At 39.3% G+C, this 20,450-nt stretch overlaps 1 protein-coding gene across 4 annotated transcripts in view; it reads right to left on the bottom strand.

Annotated features, from left to right (window-relative positions):
• Positions 1 to 20,450, bottom strand: part of NFIB (nuclear factor I/B) — a 174,165-nt gene that overhangs the window by 62,385 nt on the left and 91,330 nt on the right. For all 4 annotated transcript variants that reach the window (XM_010001923.1, XM_010001922.1, XM_010001921.1 and 1 more), the window contains exon 3: positions 7,292 to 7,345. In XM_010001923.1, the coding sequence (XP_010000225.1) occupies positions 7,292 to 7,345 (54 nt within the window). The remainder of the gene's footprint in view (positions 1 to 7,291; positions 7,346 to 20,450) is intronic.

Raw genomic sequence — 20,450 nt, forward strand, 5'->3', positions numbered from 1 at the left:
CTTGTGAGGCTGCACCTCAAGAACTGGGTGCAGTTTTGGGCACCATGGCATAGGTAGGACATGGAGGTGCAGAGAGGGTGCAGAGAAGGGCAACCAGGCTGATAAGGGGTCTGGAGAACAGGTCTTATGAGGAGAGGCTGAGGGAGCTGGGGCTGTTCAGCCTGGAGAAGAGAAGGCTGAGGGGCGACCTCATTGCTCTCTGTAGCTATCTGAAAGGAGGTTGTGGTGAGGCGGGTGTTGGCCTCTCCTCCCTGGTGACCAGCGACAGGAGAGAGGAAATAGGGTCAAGTTGTGCCATGGGAGATTCAGACTGGATATTAGGGAAAATTTCTTCACAGAAAGAGTGGTGAGGCCTTGGAGCAGGCTGCTCAGGGAGGTGGTGGAGGCACCATCCCTGGAGGAGTTAAAAACCAGGCAGACGTGGTGTTTTGGGAGGTGGATGAGTGGTGAGGGGTTGTAGGATGTGATGATCTTGAAGGTCTTTTCCAACTTTCATCATCATTCTAAGGCAGGTTTCTGGAATTCCAACAGGTAACATAAACGTTTTTAGTAAATTCTTGCTCTGTGTATGCTTTGAAGTAAAAACCATTACCCTCACCTTTGAACGCAACAGGATCAGAAGTGACTATGGCATTAAAAGTGATCACATCATCATTTGTTTTCACATTAGGTTCATAAAGGAGGATAGCAGATGCAAACAAAAATTCAGAAGCAATCCTAAGCCAGTAGAGAGTAGAATAATTAGGTACAAAAAATTCCAAACCAGCATGCAAGGCCAAAACCTCTTCCTCTTGGAAATGAGGGCTATACAACCCGAGCAGGTTTCTGATAGTTACGATAGTACCACTGTGCCCTGCCTCTAGAATGCCCCACCTGGCTCAGTGCTGAGAAGCTGACAAGGAAGAGTATCACCTCGCAATCACTGGCATTACTAATTCACAGAGAATTTGCGAAAGGAGAACTCTACAGGAAATCAAGCCCTGACCATACCCAACTCTGTTTTGTTTGAAGATCACTATCTGAGATGGCACTGCTGCAGGCATGCAGGATACAGCAAGCATTTCATGATAACCCCCCCCCCCAAGCAGAAAAACTGAGGTGACTATACCTTTGTTTAAAAACAATTATGTCCCAATACCCAAAATGTTACTATGGCATCATTGCTTCCACAAGCAGAGCTGCTTACAATGATGAGGCTAGGGAATACCTCTTCTACTGCTATTAATTTGGGGGCTCACTCACCACCCACATGAAGGTAACTTGCAATACAGTGGAATAATGAAACCACCTGTGTTCAGCATCATTCAAAACACAAAGACAGTTGCTTATTGCATTTCCAACACAGAGGAAAGCTTTAGACCACTTTAATCTTCAGGTTACTTCTGAACGTATACATTCTAAAACTTGAAACTGAAATAACTTATATCTAAAACAGTCATATGTAGGCAAGTTTTTTACACATTTCTTAGGTAGGACTTGATCCAAAAATATGTTCTCCCTATGGCTGCTAGCCCATATGAAAGCACAAAAAAGCCTTTGGGGCTCTACAGCTGCAAGAGAGATTTGCATGTTGAGAGATAGGTGAGGCAGGTTGCAAGATTTTTGGCAACACCTTCTTTAATTAAAAAAAAAAAAAAAAAAAAAAAAAAAAAAAAAAGGGTCTTCTTTGGAAATGGTTCCCAGAATAAAATTTCTAGTGAAACAGAAGGGGAAAACCAATTCCAGATCAGTCAGGCTGGGGCTGGGGATTCACATACCTATGCCTCACTCAGATTAAGGATCTTATCACTAGATTAATTCCCTGACAACACATCATGGATTACTGTGGAGAAAAGAAGGGAAACAGCAGGGAGGAATGAACGGTGGAGAGGCAGTTTCTCAAGCTTTCTGTTTAACTGTGTGTCACCCCGTATAAATAATGTGGTATTTATTAGCACACAGGTTCAAACCTGAGTAACCTGCATTCTTCATTCAGCCTAACTAAAACTATATAGAGTCTACAAAATGTATATGAAAATATTCCTTGCACCAGTTAAAGTGGAGTAAATTATATCAGGAAAAGAATCCTAGCAGATTCCACTCCCTAGGAAACATAGCTCTAGTAACCTTTGAATCAACTACTTGGTTAAAAGCTAAAATCTCAATACAATTCCCTCGACAACGAGGTTCATACCTATCTATGTCAGGATGGTTAGGTTTTGTTTGCACCATCTGAAAAAGTTGTATTTTGTATTCCCCAAAGTTGGACAAGAATAGCTTTGAAATCTTGAAAGAACCTGTACAAGAAGACACTATTCTCCCATGCAGGAGACAAAAGATGAAGAACATGAAACACCAGTAGGAACTGATAATCACTTCCTCGAGTTCCTGGTTCTCTTGACTCTTCAAATCGCATTCAACTCTCTATTCTATCTTAGTGTCATATTAGGGTAACATTTTACTCTATCAGTACTTCTATTTCTTACATTTTAGCAGCTTAAAAAAGCTGTGTTCAAAGATCTGAGCAACATGGCAACAGCTGGACACAGCAGTGTTGTATTGTATATTATTAAATCAAGTCTACCAGGCAGCAACCTCACACCAATGGCAGGTAGCAAGTAACCCTATTAATGTCAAATAGTTGTGGCCAGTGGACAGTAAGTAAGGGAAAGAAAAATGAAGCAGAACAAAACTAAAAAAAAATCCTCTAACAGAAGAACTGGCTAGTAAGGATTGTATCGCTGGAGACAAAATTGTTACAGTTGTGTCAATACAATTATCTTACTAACAAGTTCTAGATGTTTTTCTCTTTTTACTCACCCTCATAATTTTCTTACGCATAACAGATGAACCTTCTGAAACGTACTGTCTTCAGTACCTATCCTCCCACACCTTTGCAGATATTTCAATACACACATGCTAAAGAAGGTTCATTTTTTAGATTTTTTAAATACATATAAAAGACGTGTGGGACTTGCAGGGAGCAAATAATACAGCATTATACTGAAACTGCCTCACTAAGTCTCTTTCAACAGCCTGCCTTCAGTGGTAGCCTTGAGCAGATGCCCAGTAGAACAGTAAGAAACAGGGCAGGCCTAAACTGTTTGGGTTTTGTTTTTGACTGACAGTTCCAAAGTTCCAAATATTTTCAGTTTTAAAACTTTTTATTTCAGGCATGCCTCTATCTGTTTAGTCACTCTCAGTGGATCCACAGGTATGACCATTCTCTCTTTGAAACTGTGTAAACTTCTAATAGCACCATGCTAGCAAAACATAAACTTGTAGATTCCAGAAACTTAATGACTGATGTGGACAATTGTGTTCAGCTCGTCTGTCTGGAACCTACTTAAAAATCCTTGCAGAGAAGATTACTTTACAACCCATGTCTCAGAAAAGTAGGTTTCATTGTTTAAAAATATATAAGATAAGTTATTAAAAAATGAATCTTACAGGAGGATAGCCCTGGATTTTGCTACGAAAGCTACACACCATTTTCACAAGCTACACCATCCTTGTACTGCATTATGCTACCAAAGTATTTAGTGTATTTTTAGGAATGTATTGTAAAGAATTCCAGCAAGTGCTCTTAATGTTTGTTTGGCAAGTGACATTACCCTCCCTCCATAGTTAAGACAGCAAATTACCAGACAACCTAAAGAATGCAACAGTCTAGCCAAACCTAGAAAAACCCACTTTTAACACCAGCAGCCTCGCCAACTACCAGTCAGTTTCCAACCTCATCTTACTTGGCAATGTCTGTTAAGGTAGTGGCATCCAAAAGCTTAACAGCACCTATCCGTTGCCAACGCCCTGGCTCCTTGACATACAGGCATCAGACCAAAACATGATAGACGAACAAACTCTCCTGGCACTGCCAGTCCATGTGTTTCTGGCCTGAGACTGAAAACAAACCTCAGAGTGGATATCCTCTGGGGCTCTGACAGAAGTGACTGCCTGGTTCTAATAATATAACTCATGTGAAGTGCAGTAAAAAGGACAGTAGTCCTTTTCCCAGACAAGCTGAACAGAGTGCAACTCCCTCTCATTCCCCTGCACAGCCCCATAAGTCCTGTATTCTGTAGTCTCACAAACCTCAATGCTTTCTCCCTGCCAGTTTAACCCCAAGGCAGTGTCAAACAGGGAAGCTGAACAATGGTAGAAGTTTATGTATCCTCAAATAAACACATGACATTCAATTAAGCCACTGTCTCTGCTTAAATGAAGGGTTTCAAGGGAAGCAAGCACAGCTTCCATTTTCTGTCCCCACTTGGCAGTAGATAAAGGAATAATATTTCTAGAATTAGCTCCAAACAATGAGAAAGTGTTATGGTCAAATTTCAAGGAAAGAGCTTCATGACGAAACCACCAACAGATTTATCTGCCCTCTTTATCACTCTACCTCTGAGACACTGGGCTTTGTGACACCTTGGGGTATCTCATCTTGCCCTACAAGGCTGCCAAATTAAAGTCAGGTTGCTCAAAGCCCCATCCAGTCTGGCTTTAAATACTGACAGGGAGGGGGCATCCACAACTCCTCTGGGCAACCTGTGCCGGAGTCTCACCACCTTCACAGTGAAGAATTTCTTCCTAATGTCTAACCTAAACCTACTCTTTTTCAGTTTAAAGCCATAACCCCTTGCCCTTTTATTAAAAGCCCTTGTAAAAAGTCCCTCTCCAGTTTCCCTGTAGCCCCTTCCATTACTGGAAGGCTGCCATGAGGGAGCCTTCTCTTCTCCAGGCTGAACAATCCCAACTCTCTCAGCCTGTCTTCACAGCAGAAGTGCTCCAGCCCTCTGATCATCTTCATGGTCCTCCTCTGCCATTTCTCCAATAGCTGCATGTATAGTTTTCAGACTCCACCTTCAGTTTCTCAAACCCAGAGGCTACAAAGGATCCCTCAAAATCAGGGGAAATATATGCAGCTTTTCTTGCACTCACAAACAGAAACGTTCTAAAACAAAAATAAGTGTTCTACAGCTAAATGCACCAAGTTTTACAAAACAGTTATTACCTATGAGGAAATTTTTCAGGCTTGTTTTAGGTGTAAATTTGCTGCTTTGGTCTTTTAAATCACTATCCTACATAATTTATGTCCCACATTTAATAGAGAAATAAAAGCCTACTCATAAATTCCCACACAGTTTGGAGAGAAACAGCATCAAAGCCTGCAGCCTGCATCATCCCTTGGAAAAAAAAAAAAATCACACTGAAAAAAATCACTTGAGAGAGAGCTTGCCATGTTCTTTGACTTGTTCTGTCCTCATATCTCTAAAACACATCTGTAATCTTCCAGGGTATGTTTCTAGTCTTTATATGACAGGAACATGGCTTTGTGTATAATGATCTATGATGGTTCTCCCACTTTTGGTTATTCATATGCAACACACAATACAAATTCCACCACAAATAGAGAATAATTTTATCATATGCATAGTACAAAACTGTACAACCACAACACAACCTGTTTCACCTAATGTTTGGCCAGATCCAGAAAATATTCATGTATCTGTAACAGCCTAGCATCACACAATTAATTCTTGGTTAGAATCTTGTTAATTTTGCATTTAGGAACTGAGTTAGTTGCAGCTTATTTCATATATACAGTTCTAAGAGCTGAAATGAGTAGCTGCAGCATGACTTGTGGCAGGAGTGCCATGAGGAAGAGACAGTGTGTCTGTCTCACTTTTTTGTCTTATCTTGATGAAATTCATAAAAAACCAAAGATTTACAAGATTTACTAGGACAGCCCAATTGATTAGAAGGCTAACTCCATGAAAATACAAAGAATCTTTGGTCTAAACAGTGTGGAACAGCAAAGTGTGTGTTTAATTTTATCTTGAATTTTTATTTTTAGAGAATACTTAAAAGAACTGTTTACGCTGACATCTCTCTCAAAAAAAAGATAAATGTCACTAGCATGACCCATTAACAAAATGTTTTAAAATTGCTCTGAGCTGATACAGAAAATATTTTAAAATTAACATATTTGCATTCTATGATACACATGTAAAGAAGCTGGTAGCTCAGGCCGTAAGTGAATTCCGTGTTTTCTGAGATAAAAGAATAATTGTAGCATTTTAATACTTTTATAAAAGTAAAGTTATGTGGGACCTTTGTTGGAGACATGGGCAGTAGGACTGAGTGTCTCCTCAGCAAGTTTGCTGATGATACCAAGCTGTGTGGTGTGGTTGACACTCTAGAGGGAAGGGATGCCATCCAGAGGGACCTTGACAGGCTGGAGAGGTGGGCCAGTGCCAACCTCATGAAGTTCAACAAGGTCAAGTGCAGGGTCCTCCTGCACCTGGATTGGCACAACCCCAGGCACAAATACAGGCTGGGGGGAGAATGGCTGGAGAGCAGTCCTGAGGAGAAGGACTTGGGGGTGGTAGTGGGTGAGAAGCTTGACATGAACTGCCAGCGTGTGCTGGAGCCCAGAGAGCCAGTTGTGTCCTGGGCTGCATCAGAAGAAGTGTGGCCAGCAGGGCCAGGGAGGGGATTCTGCCCCTCTGCCCTGCTCTGGTGAGACCCCACCTGGAGTAGTGTGTACAGTTCTGGTGTCCTCAGCACAAGAAAGATATAGACTTGTTGGAAAGGGTCCAGAGAAGGGCCACCAAGATGATCAAAGGCCTGGAGCACCTCTGCTATGAAGACAGGCTGAGAGAGTTGGGGCTGTTCAGCCTGGAGAAGAGCAGGCTCCGGGAAGACCTTACAACAGCTTTCCAGTGCCTGAAGGGGCTACAGGAAAGCTGGAGAGGGCCTTTGCACAGTACAAGGGGTAATGGTTTTAAACTGAAAAAGGAGAGATTTAGGTTAGACATCAGGAAGAAATTGTTCACCATGAGTGTAGTAAGGCTCTGGAATAGGCTGTCCAGGGTGGTTGCGGAAGCCTTCTCCCTGGAGGTATTTAATGCCAGGCTGGATGAGCCTTTGTGCAGCCTGGTCTAGTGTGAAGTGTCCCTGCTCATAGCAGGGGGGTTGGAACCTGATGATCTTTAAGTCCTGTCCAACCTTAACCATTCTGTGATTTCATGATTCCATGATCTTGTCTCCTTACTCCTTTGCCCACTCCCATTTACAAAATTCTAAAAACCATGAACTCAAAGAAAATTCCTTAGATTAAATGAATGTTGATGAAATTACAACTGAGGCATTGCCAGTCTAGAAGAACAAAAATAATCACAGCTTGTCCTGATTATATGTACTTAGTAGTGTAAAATAGGTTGCTGACCAATTATGCTCTCTTTAACTATTTACAGTAGTATCTTTGTTCTCAAACAATGTTAGATGCACGTGTTCTGGAACTTTTATTTACCTGGTGGATTCTTGGCAGGATCATTGTGGCTTGGACTTCCTGGTTGTCCGGAATCTATAAAGAAATGAAATAAATGTTTTACTAATTTGTTTTGAAAGTATCTCACAACCTTTTAATACTCTCCTTCAGTATTAAACTAATACTTGACTTTGTTCTTTAAAGGTCATTTCCCTGACTTTCTACATGAAGACTTTATTGAACAAACACACTATATGTTACCTATTTTATGCAGAAGCAGAAACATTGTGAAAGATGCAATGATCCTAATAAGAGGAACTCATAGATCACTGAGTAAGGACAAGAGAGTCATTCAGGTAAATACTCAAGTTGCAAACACATCTACAAGGGTACCTTTTCATTCCCTTTCCCTCTATCCCCCAAATATAACATTGCATAATCAGCAAAGCAGAGGTAGTTTCTTCTCAGGCAATGACCAGAAAAATGTACTAGATTGGGCAATTAATGGCATTAGCAGTGATGAGTTATTTTTCTTTAGCCTTTCCTTAACACACAAAGGCCTACACTACTTCCACAGACTCAGGACTGCACTGCAGATACAACTGTTCACTTTAATACAATATAGGCTTTGTGTTCTTAGTCTGTGAGAATCGTTGTTGTGAAATTAAGATTATGTAACACAAAAACTAACAAAACCCAAACCCTGTGCACTTCAAATAATGCTTTTTTTCATGATACATGTACCTAATTAATCAGGATAATGTAATTTGATGTTAACACACTAAATAAATTACATCCTTATTCATAAAAGCCGTTTCTTTCAAAACTGCCTACTTTTTGCTGTATTCCCATACCAGTAATACATCAAAACCATGCCTCACTGCAAGAAATTGTTATTAGCAAAGTAAGACATGACATACACTCTTGTATGTAATGAAATTAAATGAAGCACAACCATTTATTCTATATACAGGTATCTAAAATGGAGTCGTTTTACAGTCTGAATAAAAAACGTCCTTTTTTTAATGTAGCAGTGCTTGTGGACTACCAAAAGATTGCATCACAGCACGACAGAAATTGCTTCTGCCAAATGGAACCCAGAGGGAAGCCAGAGATCTTGAATGTATTGCTGCTTACGGTATCCAAATTAAACAAAAACTATAGAAAAGGAGAAAAGTATTTATCAACTAATACTAGTCCTTCAATCTCCACCACTTCTTAAAGTCAGTGTAGCTCTTAACCTAGAATGAAAGAGTCCCTTCACCTGCTACAAGAGTTGCAATCTGTTACTGTATAGCTTAGTAAACACAGCTTGACACACACAGTTTATCACAAGATTGATTCTGCAGGAGATAATATCTGAGCTGGAAATCCATTTAACAGTTCAAGTTCTACTGTATTCATCTGAATGGCAGCACCACAGAAGACAAGCATCTGGGAACCTACGAGAGTACTGGAAGACGAAGGCACATGTGAAACCCAGTTCAATGCAAAGGTATTAGAACACAACTCAATTTTACAATACTCAATGAAATCACTCTTACACACACACGGAAAAAAATACACATTGAATAGTAGTTTTCACAGGAAATTTCCTGTATCTTCTTCAACCCTGGATAGGAAGAATAAAGGGCAGATTTCCTGGTCAGATTCTGCACATCCCATGGTTTGGCCACTTGGGTACTCTCACAATATACAGCACATGTCCTGTTTCTATTCATTATATGATACTGCACACACCTTAAAAAACCAAATCGAGTTAATCTGAAAATTCATTGAAAACTCATTCAACTACAAGAAATGCTAAAAATATGATGCTTCTCTGCATGTTGACCTTTGTATGGATAGATGTTTTCTCCTGTGTTGCAATGGGACAGTTCATCCTGCAGGGGATGAACTTCAATATTCTTCTAATAGGCATTTTCTACTCTTGCAAGCCATACATATTTAAATTAAGATTATCAGAGAGGAGTAATTTTACACAGCAATGGTATGAGTATAAAACTACTGCAAATGCATGAATAAATGAAGTGTCAATTTGGTAGCAGATGCACCCAATACAGCTTGGACCGTGTAGCCTGGGGAACACAGAGACTGGAAACTGGATTAATGAGGCCTAGCAGAAAATAGCCTTTGAAGTATTCTCCTGTTACAATTCACTAAAAAGATGCACAAACAGAAGAATATTTTTTAGCTCTTGTATAGCAATTTGCCTTTACTCCTAGATTCTCATTGTCAATATGGCCACTTTCTGGATACAGGACTTAAGAGATTGATGGTTGCTTAAACAATTCTTTTCCATTTTGTAATAGGATATACTAGCAAAAAATTTTCCAGTTATAGGAATAAGCAGTTGACTAGATGTTATAATATGCCAGTGAGACTCATCTTTGTTTTATGTTTACTTATCAATCACAATTTTTACAGATTGATTCTCACACAATGTTTAGAGCAGTTGATGCTACTAGCACTTGCCAGTGGGGTCTCAATGACCTTGAGAAAGTAAAGAACTATTGCAAATTGAGCATTAGAAGCATCTCATGCAAACCTTCACTTAAAGCACTTGAGCAAGCAAAGATCTGTGTTCTTTCTGTATGAGAGTATCAACCTATGTAACTCTGCACATAAAGCACAAGGAAGCATCTCATTCTCAGAATGAAAGACACAGGCCTGAGATGGCCTCTGATGATCCAATTCCCTTACCAGTGTCAGCAGTTACAGAGGACTCTCCCGACTTGATGGGCTGCAAACAGCCTTGCAAAGTACAAGACATCCATGTTCACTATAGGAATAAATTATATGAATACCCAAATTCATAAACAGAACACTGAATAAAGCAAGATACTGGAGCAATGCTCTTCTAAAAGACAAAAGTGGAATTTTTTGAAAATCACCAAAACTAAGGAAGCAGAAGACATGTTAAGACACTTCAAATATTTCTTTGTCCTCATGTGCACAAGATTATTAATTACCAACATGAGCCCAGAGTTTAAAAACTGCAGACTTTTCTTCCAATATATGGAAAAAGACATAAACCAAACTCATGGTCTGTCTAACTGGATTTGCATTCAGTTTTCCCACCAAATAATTATCTGCACATTTGGGAGAAATAAAACCAAACAAACAAAAAAACCAACAACAACAAAAAACACAGCCAACAAATACTTTCTAAGCTAGAACTTGCAAAGAAAGCTACACAACTAGTAGTAAACAAAACCACATCATATAAATGGCATGGAAATTAAATAGGTAGCTCCCAACTGTAAGTTCCTTTAGTCTATTATTTCTCTTTTTATTTTTTTTTTGTTTGTCTATTTTAAAAACTCCTTTACTGGTTATGTGCTCTTCTTGAAAAAATTATTCCACACAGATCTTAGAAACACTTGTAATTATTTGCTACAGAGCAACAGCTCACCTATACATACCATTTCCACAGAAAGGTTTTCATATGCATCTCACAATTACAGTGAGCATATCTTCTGCTCTGCTTTTCTTAGTGATGACTGCTTCAACAGTCAGCAGCTGATGTCTTGATAAGTTATTGCCCTATGGGTGAAAAGTTTCTATGATAATGGTTCAAGACAGCTTTTAGTCTTTTCTGGTAGGTATTAATGTTACCCTGATACATTTTATGTATAATTTATCATGATTCAGCATGGCTGCCACCAGGACATGCAAACTCTCAGTTTACTCTTTCCTTTAGAATATGGTATGAAAGGATGAGTCAAGAAGCTGGTACATTTTATATAGAATTGTTTCCCATATTTTCATTTCTAGGGGTCAATCCCAATGAGTATCTGTGAGTGCAGGCAGCTCTCACTACAGACAGGGTTAAGTAAAACTGACTGTTGGGAGCTGCTGCTAGTAAGAAAAAAAAAAACACATTAATTTCCTCTGCCATACTCTAGGAGAAAGGTGCTGCCAAGATACATCACTCTTGGCTTCATAACAGAGAGAAAAAAAGAGAGAAAAAAAAAAAAAAAAACTGATGGTTTGCCCTCCAGGGAGGGACAACATAAAAAAAACTACTTTGTCTTTGACAAGCAGCAACAGGAAGCACAAGCACCCCAACAAAGCGAATAAATTCATGATGTTGTTCACCAGCTTCCTAAGGAATTTTTTGTGATGCTCCCCTCAGTAGTCTGACCTTTTATTTCTCAGCTGGTAAGAGAGGATACTGTCTTTAGGAAGTAAGCTATGTTATACCAGCATTATGCCCCATACTGTACAAGGAATTTTGCTTTTAAGGCTCTCTGCATCCACATAATACTAAAGGCCTTGAAAACAAATAGAGGCAGAATATGTAAAAAAAACCCTCACATAATACTTTCTTGAGTCATGTCTTAAAAATAAGCAGATTTTCCACAGGTGTCACACTAATCAAATAAACCCCCTCAGTGGTTTCAATGAGAACATTTCACTTTTCATTTGCCACAGACAAGGAGACAGCCTTGGCACTGGGTTCATCTCAGCTGACACAAACTAAGTTAATCATTCACCAACATGTTAATACACCCCTGTTCTTTGATAGCCCATGATGTGGGTATGGGGGAGGATAAAGGACCAGAGAGATGTGGCACCATAGAAGTATATGTTTGATGATGTTCAAGCCTTCATATAATGTTACCATCTGACTCAGGTCCAACAACAATGCTCTCAATCCCCTCTTCCTCCCACTCAGATAAGGAAGGAGAGAGAAAATAAGAGAGAGACTTCGCTGGATTGCAAACTAAACTACACAGCTTTAATTAAACACTAATGATAATAGAAAATATGTACAGTTACATACAAATATGTTCAGGAAATGTACAAAACCCCTATTGCCTCCCCCCCAGCAACTCCCACAGCATCTCCTGAGCTGCGAACAGTCCCAAAAAATCCCAGAGCTGCTGGAGAGAGCAGAATGATGAGGGTCAGGAGAGCTCGAGCCTGGGGGTCGATGGTGATGGATGGACGGAGTCCTTCCCGGACACCGGCCATGGAGGGAAGAGAAGGAGAGAAGCAGCAGGAAGGAAGTTGTCTTCTGTGATCTCTGACCTTCCTCTGAGCTTACGTAGATACATGGAATGGAATATCTCTGGCCAATTTTGCTGTCTAACTCAGCCTCCTATGGGGCGGGTCATAGATCTCCCTGCAGTGCCTGAGCTGGCAGAGCAAAGGTGTGACCTTGGATTCCTGGCAGTTACAAAAACATTCCAGTGTTTGTTATCATTCTTAGCTGGAAGACTTTGCTAGTTAAAAGAAAGCTTACTGAAGGGAGAAAGAAAGAAAGAAAGAAAAACAAACAAACAAAAAAACCAACCAAACAAACAAAAAAAAAACCACAGTAAAAGGAAAACCGGCTTCATCCTGGCTCAAACCAGGACACATAACTATATGTCATCTGACTTGATGACAGAGTCACTATCACATACAAGAATAACAGCTACCTCCCAGACTGTCATCCTTCAGGACTACATTGCCACCTGACATCACAAATTTGAGGCAAGTGGTTGTACCCTGAATGTCACAGGACACTTCAATCTGATGGGGACCTGGGGAGGTCTTTAGTGCCAGCCCTGGCCAAGAGAAAGCTCAGCCATGGCATCAAACTCTGCTGCTCAGACTTTACAAAGTCAAGGGATGAAACTCCTCAAGGATGGAGATGGCTCAACCTCCTTGAGCCCCAGCTCTACTATTGGGCTGTCCTCATGGTAAAAAGTCTTTCCAAATCAACATTTCAGTGTTCAAAGACCTTCAGAACATCATTATGGTAGGAAAGCATTCACAGCAACATAGCAACAGAGAAGCAAGATATCTCCCTCTCCTCCAAGCAAATAATGTGATCAGCAAAAAACCCTAAAGCAAATGTTTAAAGTATTTAATGTGTGGACTTTAAATGATTATTACTAATTATTTTTTTCCTAAATTTACTACACACTTACCTTATACTACCTACATTATTTTAACCCTGGCAAAGCAACTGATGGGATTGATAAACTTCACAAATACTTTTAACAATTCCATGTTGCAAAATCAGTGCCTTTCACAGTACACCACTTCTCTATCAATGAACCTGAATTATTGTACAATTTTATGAGCATTATTCTCACCACCCCTAGTGATACAACAGTTTGTTTAGGGTGTAAACAAGCTGAAAGTTCTTTTTTGTATTAAATATCTGCTGAAATTATGTTAGAAACATGAAAAGGGAATTGGTGCATCACCCTTGTTTTCACAAATGTGTTAACTTGAAAGGGGATTTATTTTTCACATATTCATAGACCACTACATTTAATGGAATACCCCCCCGATAATTTTGGCTAACTGATTTTGTATTAGAAAATGTTCACCCCCACCACTTTCTTTGCTCGAGAACATGCTTAGGAGGAGCAGCTGAAGGAACCAGGGTTGTTTAGGCTGGAGAAAAGGAGACCTTCTTGCTTTCTACAACTATCTGAAAGGAGGCTGTAGCAAAGTGGGTGTCAGCCACTTCTCCCAAGTAACAAGTGATTGGATTAGAGGCTCAAGTTGTTCCAGGGGAGACTTAAATTATATATTAGGAAAAAAACATTCAACAAAAGGGTTGTCAGGCACTGGAACAGGCTACTCAAGTTGTTGCATCGCTGTCCCTGCAGGTATTCAAAAGATGTGCAGGTGTGATTCTTAGGGCCATGGTTTGGTCATGAACTTGGCAGTGTTAGGTTTACATTTGGACTTAATGATCTTAAGGGTCTTTTCCAACCTAAATGATTCTATGGTTCTATAATTCTATATCCCTAAAGACACAGGGCTCACACGAGGAGGAAAAGTAGCACCTCAGAAAACAATCAGGTCTTCACCATGAGAAAGACATGCTTACAAAATGAAGCTTCACATCTTTTCCCAACAGTACATACTCTTCTAGCAACATGTATTCATGACACCCAGACTGAAACCTTCCACAATAAGAAGCAGCAATTTCTTTTTAAAATGTCCTTCTGCTACCTTTATTCTGCAAGGAATGCCTCTGTGTTCACCAAGACTGCTATCTAGGACAATGCTATTGCAATAAGTAAGTATATGAGACATTTGCCCTGCAAGTTTATAATGTGGTTGGTACTCATACAGCTGGTGGTAAATAAGCAGTGTAGATAACTGAAGTTAGTCACTGAGGTGCAAGTCTCGGCACAGTGGTACTGACTCGCAGTCAATACTGCATTGGCAAACCCCACTGGTCATGCAAGGAAGAACTATTTATTGCTCACCTTGCAGAGGCTCTCTGGCATCCTCCAGTTTTCCAAAGACATATAATTAACTTTCTTCTGTTAGCAGGCCTGGTTTCCACAAATTTAAGTAAGCATGCCAAATAAATCTATGTGAAAAGGATCTTAAGCTGACACAGCCCTGGTTGCTATTGATTTAGGGTGTATTCTGATCTTAAGAAACCCTCAGTTCCTCAGTGTAAACTCTATTTTGGCAAGTTAATCCCCACTGGTTTTTGCTCCATTCATTAGTATGCACACAGAAGGCATGGGAGGGATCTCTTGGGAGACCTGAGCAGTGGCAGGAGCTACTGGATGTGCTGATCCCACAAGGACAAGCTTCATCAGCATCCACATGCTGCACCACGAGCCATAAGGCACCGTAAGAGTGACTTGTGGTCTTTGTCTTGAAAGAGTGAGAATGTCTAGCCTTCACCTTCCTGAAAAAGGCAGCCAGGAACAGAGCTGACTGCTGGCCCCAGAAAGCTAAGGTGTCTACCTGTGTTACTCATTGGCTGAGGCAGGTACCCAGGTTTTAGCCCAAGCAGGCCCCTCATTTCACAAAAGCCTTTAGGGCTCAGGCATGGAGGTGCTTCTGCTGGAAGACAGCTGGCCCAGCAAGCAGAAAAGCTAGGCTGTTTTCATTTTGGTTTGAACCTGTTTGCTTTGGAGTGTGGACATGGCAAGAACTCCTCAGTCATCAGCCATCCCCTTTCACTGCACTCCCCTGCATCCTCCCACAACCGACAAGTTGGCCTGCAGCTGGAACGACTGGGAGAACCCACATACTTCTCTGCCAAGAGCCTATCCATCCCAGTGGGACACCCTTCGTGGCCCTGCAGCTGTAGGGGGGGGAGCGGTGGAGGGTTTCCCACCAGGTGGGTAGGCAGCGAGGCAGCCCACGGTGTTTTCAGGGCACTGGAGCCATGCAGGGAATAGCAGGCTACCCACCTCACCTCCCCCTCTGTCAGCAGCTCGGATCTGCTTCTGCCAAGACACCCAACCGGCCATTGTCATGACTGGTAACTTTTCTTCAGAACGCTTTAATTAGGTAAATAAAAAATGGTAATTAAATCAACATTACATAATATGTTTCTGATTTGTAATCTCATTTAAATTAATTAACTGACTCAGCCCTTGTTTAGTTTTTAAACTGCCCTACTTAAGATGTGGAGGGCTGGGAAAAAATCCAGTTTTTATATAGCCGAAAGAAATTCAAGGACCTAGAAACACTTACCAGAACCAAAATAGCAGTAAGCATAGTCAGCTTTTCAGCTTTCTGTCCTGTACACAGATTTATCTTTTTAATTTAAATTCTCTTATTTGTTTATGTAAAATAAATCACATTTATTTATTCAAAATATTTCTTATATAATTTATAAAGACCATATGTTGTGTTGCTCATTTTGAAAATGGAACAACTTTCCCCAGCTGTGTTGTAAGTTGAGCATGGAATATATACTTATTTTATATATTTATGTGCATATATAAGCACATATGCATGCACACAGATACACACATTTTTAAGTTAAGAAAAGGGTTAGATTTTTTCATGGCCTGAAACAAATCCTCCCCATACTTTATAACATTAGCTGAGCTCTTCTTTGACACATATGTTAAGAGGAGATTTACACGGGTATCTTGCCACATGTGGATGAATGTGAAAGAATGAAGTTTCTTTCCAGAATTTGCTGGATTCAGTAGGAAAGGATGAGATATGAACACTTAATGTTATCCATCTGGAAGATACTGTGGATGATAGCCATAGTCACAAACATTCAGAAGTTGCTCCTGGAAACCAAGAAACCTTTTACATTAAGGTATGTATACCATAAAGGGCTTTTATTGCAGATTCTTCAGAAAACAAAAAGCATACGGTAGAACACAGTGAAAGACTTATTTTGGTGTTTAGAGACGAAAGAAATTGTATAACAGACTACATTAATGAAAAAGTTCATCTCTGCATGTAAAGAATATGAATTTGTTTGTGTATAACTTCAGCCAACTGAAGTTTATGAGGCCTCTCTGTGACTCTGTAGACAGTGATCTCCAAAAACCCTAAGTATGTGACCACACAATATACTAATATACTGTAATAGTGTATATGTACATAACACGGTATGTAGTAATTAAACTAAAATGCTGGGATTTTACAAACCATGGACATTTCAAAATTAGAGTACTGCAATGTGAATATTTCTTCAAGCCAGCTAAGAACAGCATGAGGTAATCCCTCTGCCAGCAAGTCTGCTTAGGAGCCCAAAACAGAATTAATGTTTTCTCTGAAATAGGAGGTAAAAGGCTGAATGATTTGACAACCTGAACATCATTGTAGAGTTTCTATGTACTATACCCTCTGCCAAAGGAAAACTATGCTTTCATTTCAACTAATTTCAGCATTATGACTGGTGGTAAAATAAAATTTTTAGCATAAAGAATATGGAATACATCAACGAAAAACCCCAGAAGTGTGATGGTTTGGTTTTGGTTGGTTGGTTGATTGGCAGAGTATTTCTTACCTTTAGATTGCCAATTGATGCTATGTGCCATTTTTTTAATGCTGGGATATTTTTTTACATCTAACAGAGATGGATCATAAGGAATGTCATAGTTCTGTATATCCTTAAGTAGCATTTTTTAAATCATAAATCATGTTTATGAGAACCACGTCTCAAATGGCAGTATATATACATAATCTGTAGGTTATGTTACTGTATTCTTTATAAAGTGGATTTAATTCCATCTGCTATAATCTAAAAATTCATAGCCAAAATACACAACGCTTTGCCTGCCCATGTTCCCACACACATACTATTATAACAAACAGTGACAAAAGAAAGATTAAGCTTCTAAGTGGGCGTGAAGTAGGTGTACAAAAACTGACTGAGAAAAATCACTCTACTTTTTCATACCAGTGGTTCCTAAACTTGACTAGAATTTAATGTGTGCTCATAGCCACGACGTTTGTCTTCCAGCACACAAAAGTAGGTTATAAATACTGCTACCAGATAATGTACAGAGTAACGAAGCAGTAGTGATATTAAAAAAAAAAAAAAATAAAAAATCTCATCAGTGCATTGATTTTCTGTCTACTTTGGCCTTTTATGGTAGTTAAAAATTAGAAGTATCAGGTCATATAATATGCCACAAGAGAATTTACAGTATAGAACCAATTAACCCATAGAAATGTTTGACTAACCCAGTTATGGGTTTGGGCAGGGAAGTTCTGCAAAAAGCACAAGTAATTATTTTTAAAGCATGTAACCAAAAAATAAAAGTATCCTGGTTTAAACCTTGTCTTTCAAATTTTAAACAAAGCCATTTTAAAGAACATTTTTCCACAGATCCCATATCTCCCTATTAGCAATAGTACTGTCATTGCACTCATACTGGTCAAAAGCTAAAAAAAAATTTAAAAATTCCTATTTGATCATGTTAATTTGTGTCTTCCCAACATAGTTCTGTCATTTTGTTGCTAGTATCACATGGGAGCATCTGTTTTGCAATTCTGTAACTTCCACCACACATCACACATCAGCATATCCCTCACTTCTGCTAATTTCTAATGTATTAGCATAATCTACATAGGTGACATTCCCTGACATAGCTACAATACTAACTGCAGTTCTGCAATCCAGTTTTTAAAACATGCTTTCTGGTTCAAGTATACAGCAGAGGCTGCTTTTGCTCTTTGTACTTCAATTTACTTACTAAAGCTGGCACACATTCTTGTAGTACTTGTGGGTATTATACGCTTGGAAAAAAATATACTATTTCTTATCTGAAAAAACAGATATATGGATTCAAATTCCAAGGTTTTTATTTTTATTGCTTAATGTGTTTTTGGTTTGCATGAGAAAAATTGAGTGTTAATTAAGTAAAAACAACTTAACTGAAAATTCTTACTGTACCTGGTAACTTGCCAGTGTCTTGAACCTTTTTTAACCATCCAGAGTTTCTAAGGTTTATTTTCTTACTGCTGTTACATCACAGCAGGACCTTAAAAAAATTATCAAGTTTAATTTGCTTGCAGCTCTAAAAAAAAGTCTTTAGAGTTAAAATGCCCAAGTTTATTTAAAATACAACAGAAACTTAAGTTTCAGCTGCAGGCTCCAAGACATGAAGCCAGAATGAATATTCAACATGTACACTGCAACTGCAGGAATTACAGTCTTACTAAAGGCTCTTTTTTGCTGAAAATAATAATAATAATAATAATAATAATAATAATAATAATAATAATAATAATAATAATAATAATAATAATAATAATAATAATAATAATAATAATTCTGCTGGCTAAAGAGACAATATAACATTTAGTCCAAACAGTCTTTTCCATTTTATTGTGTTTATATTCATGTGTCTGTGTGTGGGTGTGCTGAAATTATAAATGCATATAGCTTCAGGGTTATCTTACTTATAGACTAAAATTTTGGGACTTGATAGAGGACTTCTAAATCATTACTGAAAGAAAAGGAATAAATGCAAACAGTAGCATCTCCACAACAGCATTCCTTACAGAAATATTTTAGATTTTTCTAAAAAGTTTAGAGCAAAAAACCAGCAACCTAATAGGTACACTGTCCTTCTGGGAACAATACTGATAATTTTCCCCATTGTACACCAACATAGCCGGTTAAAGATTCACTTCATCATTGTTTTATGTGTATTCAAGCACATTGACAGCTCTGCACTTAACAAATGGGTTAAACTCACTCGGAAGTGAAGGAACTAGATGAGACACAGTGCCGTGCACAAGAATTCAAGTGTATGCACTGTAATTACAGAAGATTCTTTTATGACTAATCTCAAGCAAATGACAATACTTTAATGGAATCCTGCAAACTTCCTAGATTTTGCTTCATCTTCTTCCCTTCTGTCTGTCCCTCCCTGCTCTCCACAGGTACAGACACACTCCTTGTGCGCTTCTGAAGAGAACACGCTTACAGCTCCCTTTCTAGCTCAGGCTCCTTTCACTGTGATCGCTGCCAAAACTTCAGAGCAGCGTCAAGTCAATCTTTCTGTATTTTGTGCCACTGAACAGGAATTTGGAAAACTGCACAATGACAAGAGTAGATTTCGTTCAGATCAGTGTCTTTCAGTAGTTCAGATTTCCATGCAGTTGCTAAAATTTGCTTTGACGTGCAAACGAGACTAACTGGCTAGCTGGACAAGAATCTTTACTCTTACAACAGTTACAGCAAGCAAAACCTCTGAAGCCCCCAGATGCATTCACTCCTGCAAGCAGTTTTCCAGGAAATGCAGTACAGCGGAATAACAAACACTATCCCTTTAATGCCTGCGTAAAACTGAAACACGAACAATAGAGCCTTTTCAGGACAGCAGCGCGGTATCAGCAGCAGCAGGAACATGAGAAAATCCAGTTCTCTCATGAAGTTCACCTTGGCCTAGGGCTGTGTTTCTGCTCCCAGTGGGTGTGACCGACAGGTAGCCGCTGCACAGGGCCCACCAGTCACACCTCACTCTTGGGGGGTTGTGGGGAACCTGAAGAAAACCCGCACACACACCGGGGGGGGGGGGGGGGGGGGGGGGGAAAAGGAAGACAACACCAAATCAACTATTAACACTTCTAAATTTTACAGTAATTTACAGTAATTTTAATAGTTCTATAAACTGATTCCATGTAATAATAATAATTTTCAGTAACAAAATCAGGTAATACTTAGTCTTCTAAATAAAATGGCTTTTGGAAATCAGTGAGGTGACTTCTTGACCAGCTAACTTTGTAAATGTTCACACAGCAAACCCCCAAAGCTCATGTTCAGCTCTTTGCGCTGTAAAATAAATTGACTTTTAAACATACTTAAAGCTTATCTAATGCAAGACTCAATTCAAATCCATTGTTTTGCACATGTAATACAGGAGAAATTTCACTTACTCAGATTTTACTCAGGAGAGACAAATCACACATCCAGCAGTTTGCAGGATGTGGTTGCTACCGCAGCAAAAAGACA

The sequence above is a fragment of the Chaetura pelagica genome, unplaced genomic scaffold (assembly GCF_000747805.2).
Source record: "Chaetura pelagica isolate M959 unplaced genomic scaffold, ChaPel_1.0 scaffold345, whole genome shotgun sequence".
Classification (NCBI taxonomy): domain Eukaryota; kingdom Metazoa; phylum Chordata; class Aves; order Apodiformes; family Apodidae; genus Chaetura; species Chaetura pelagica.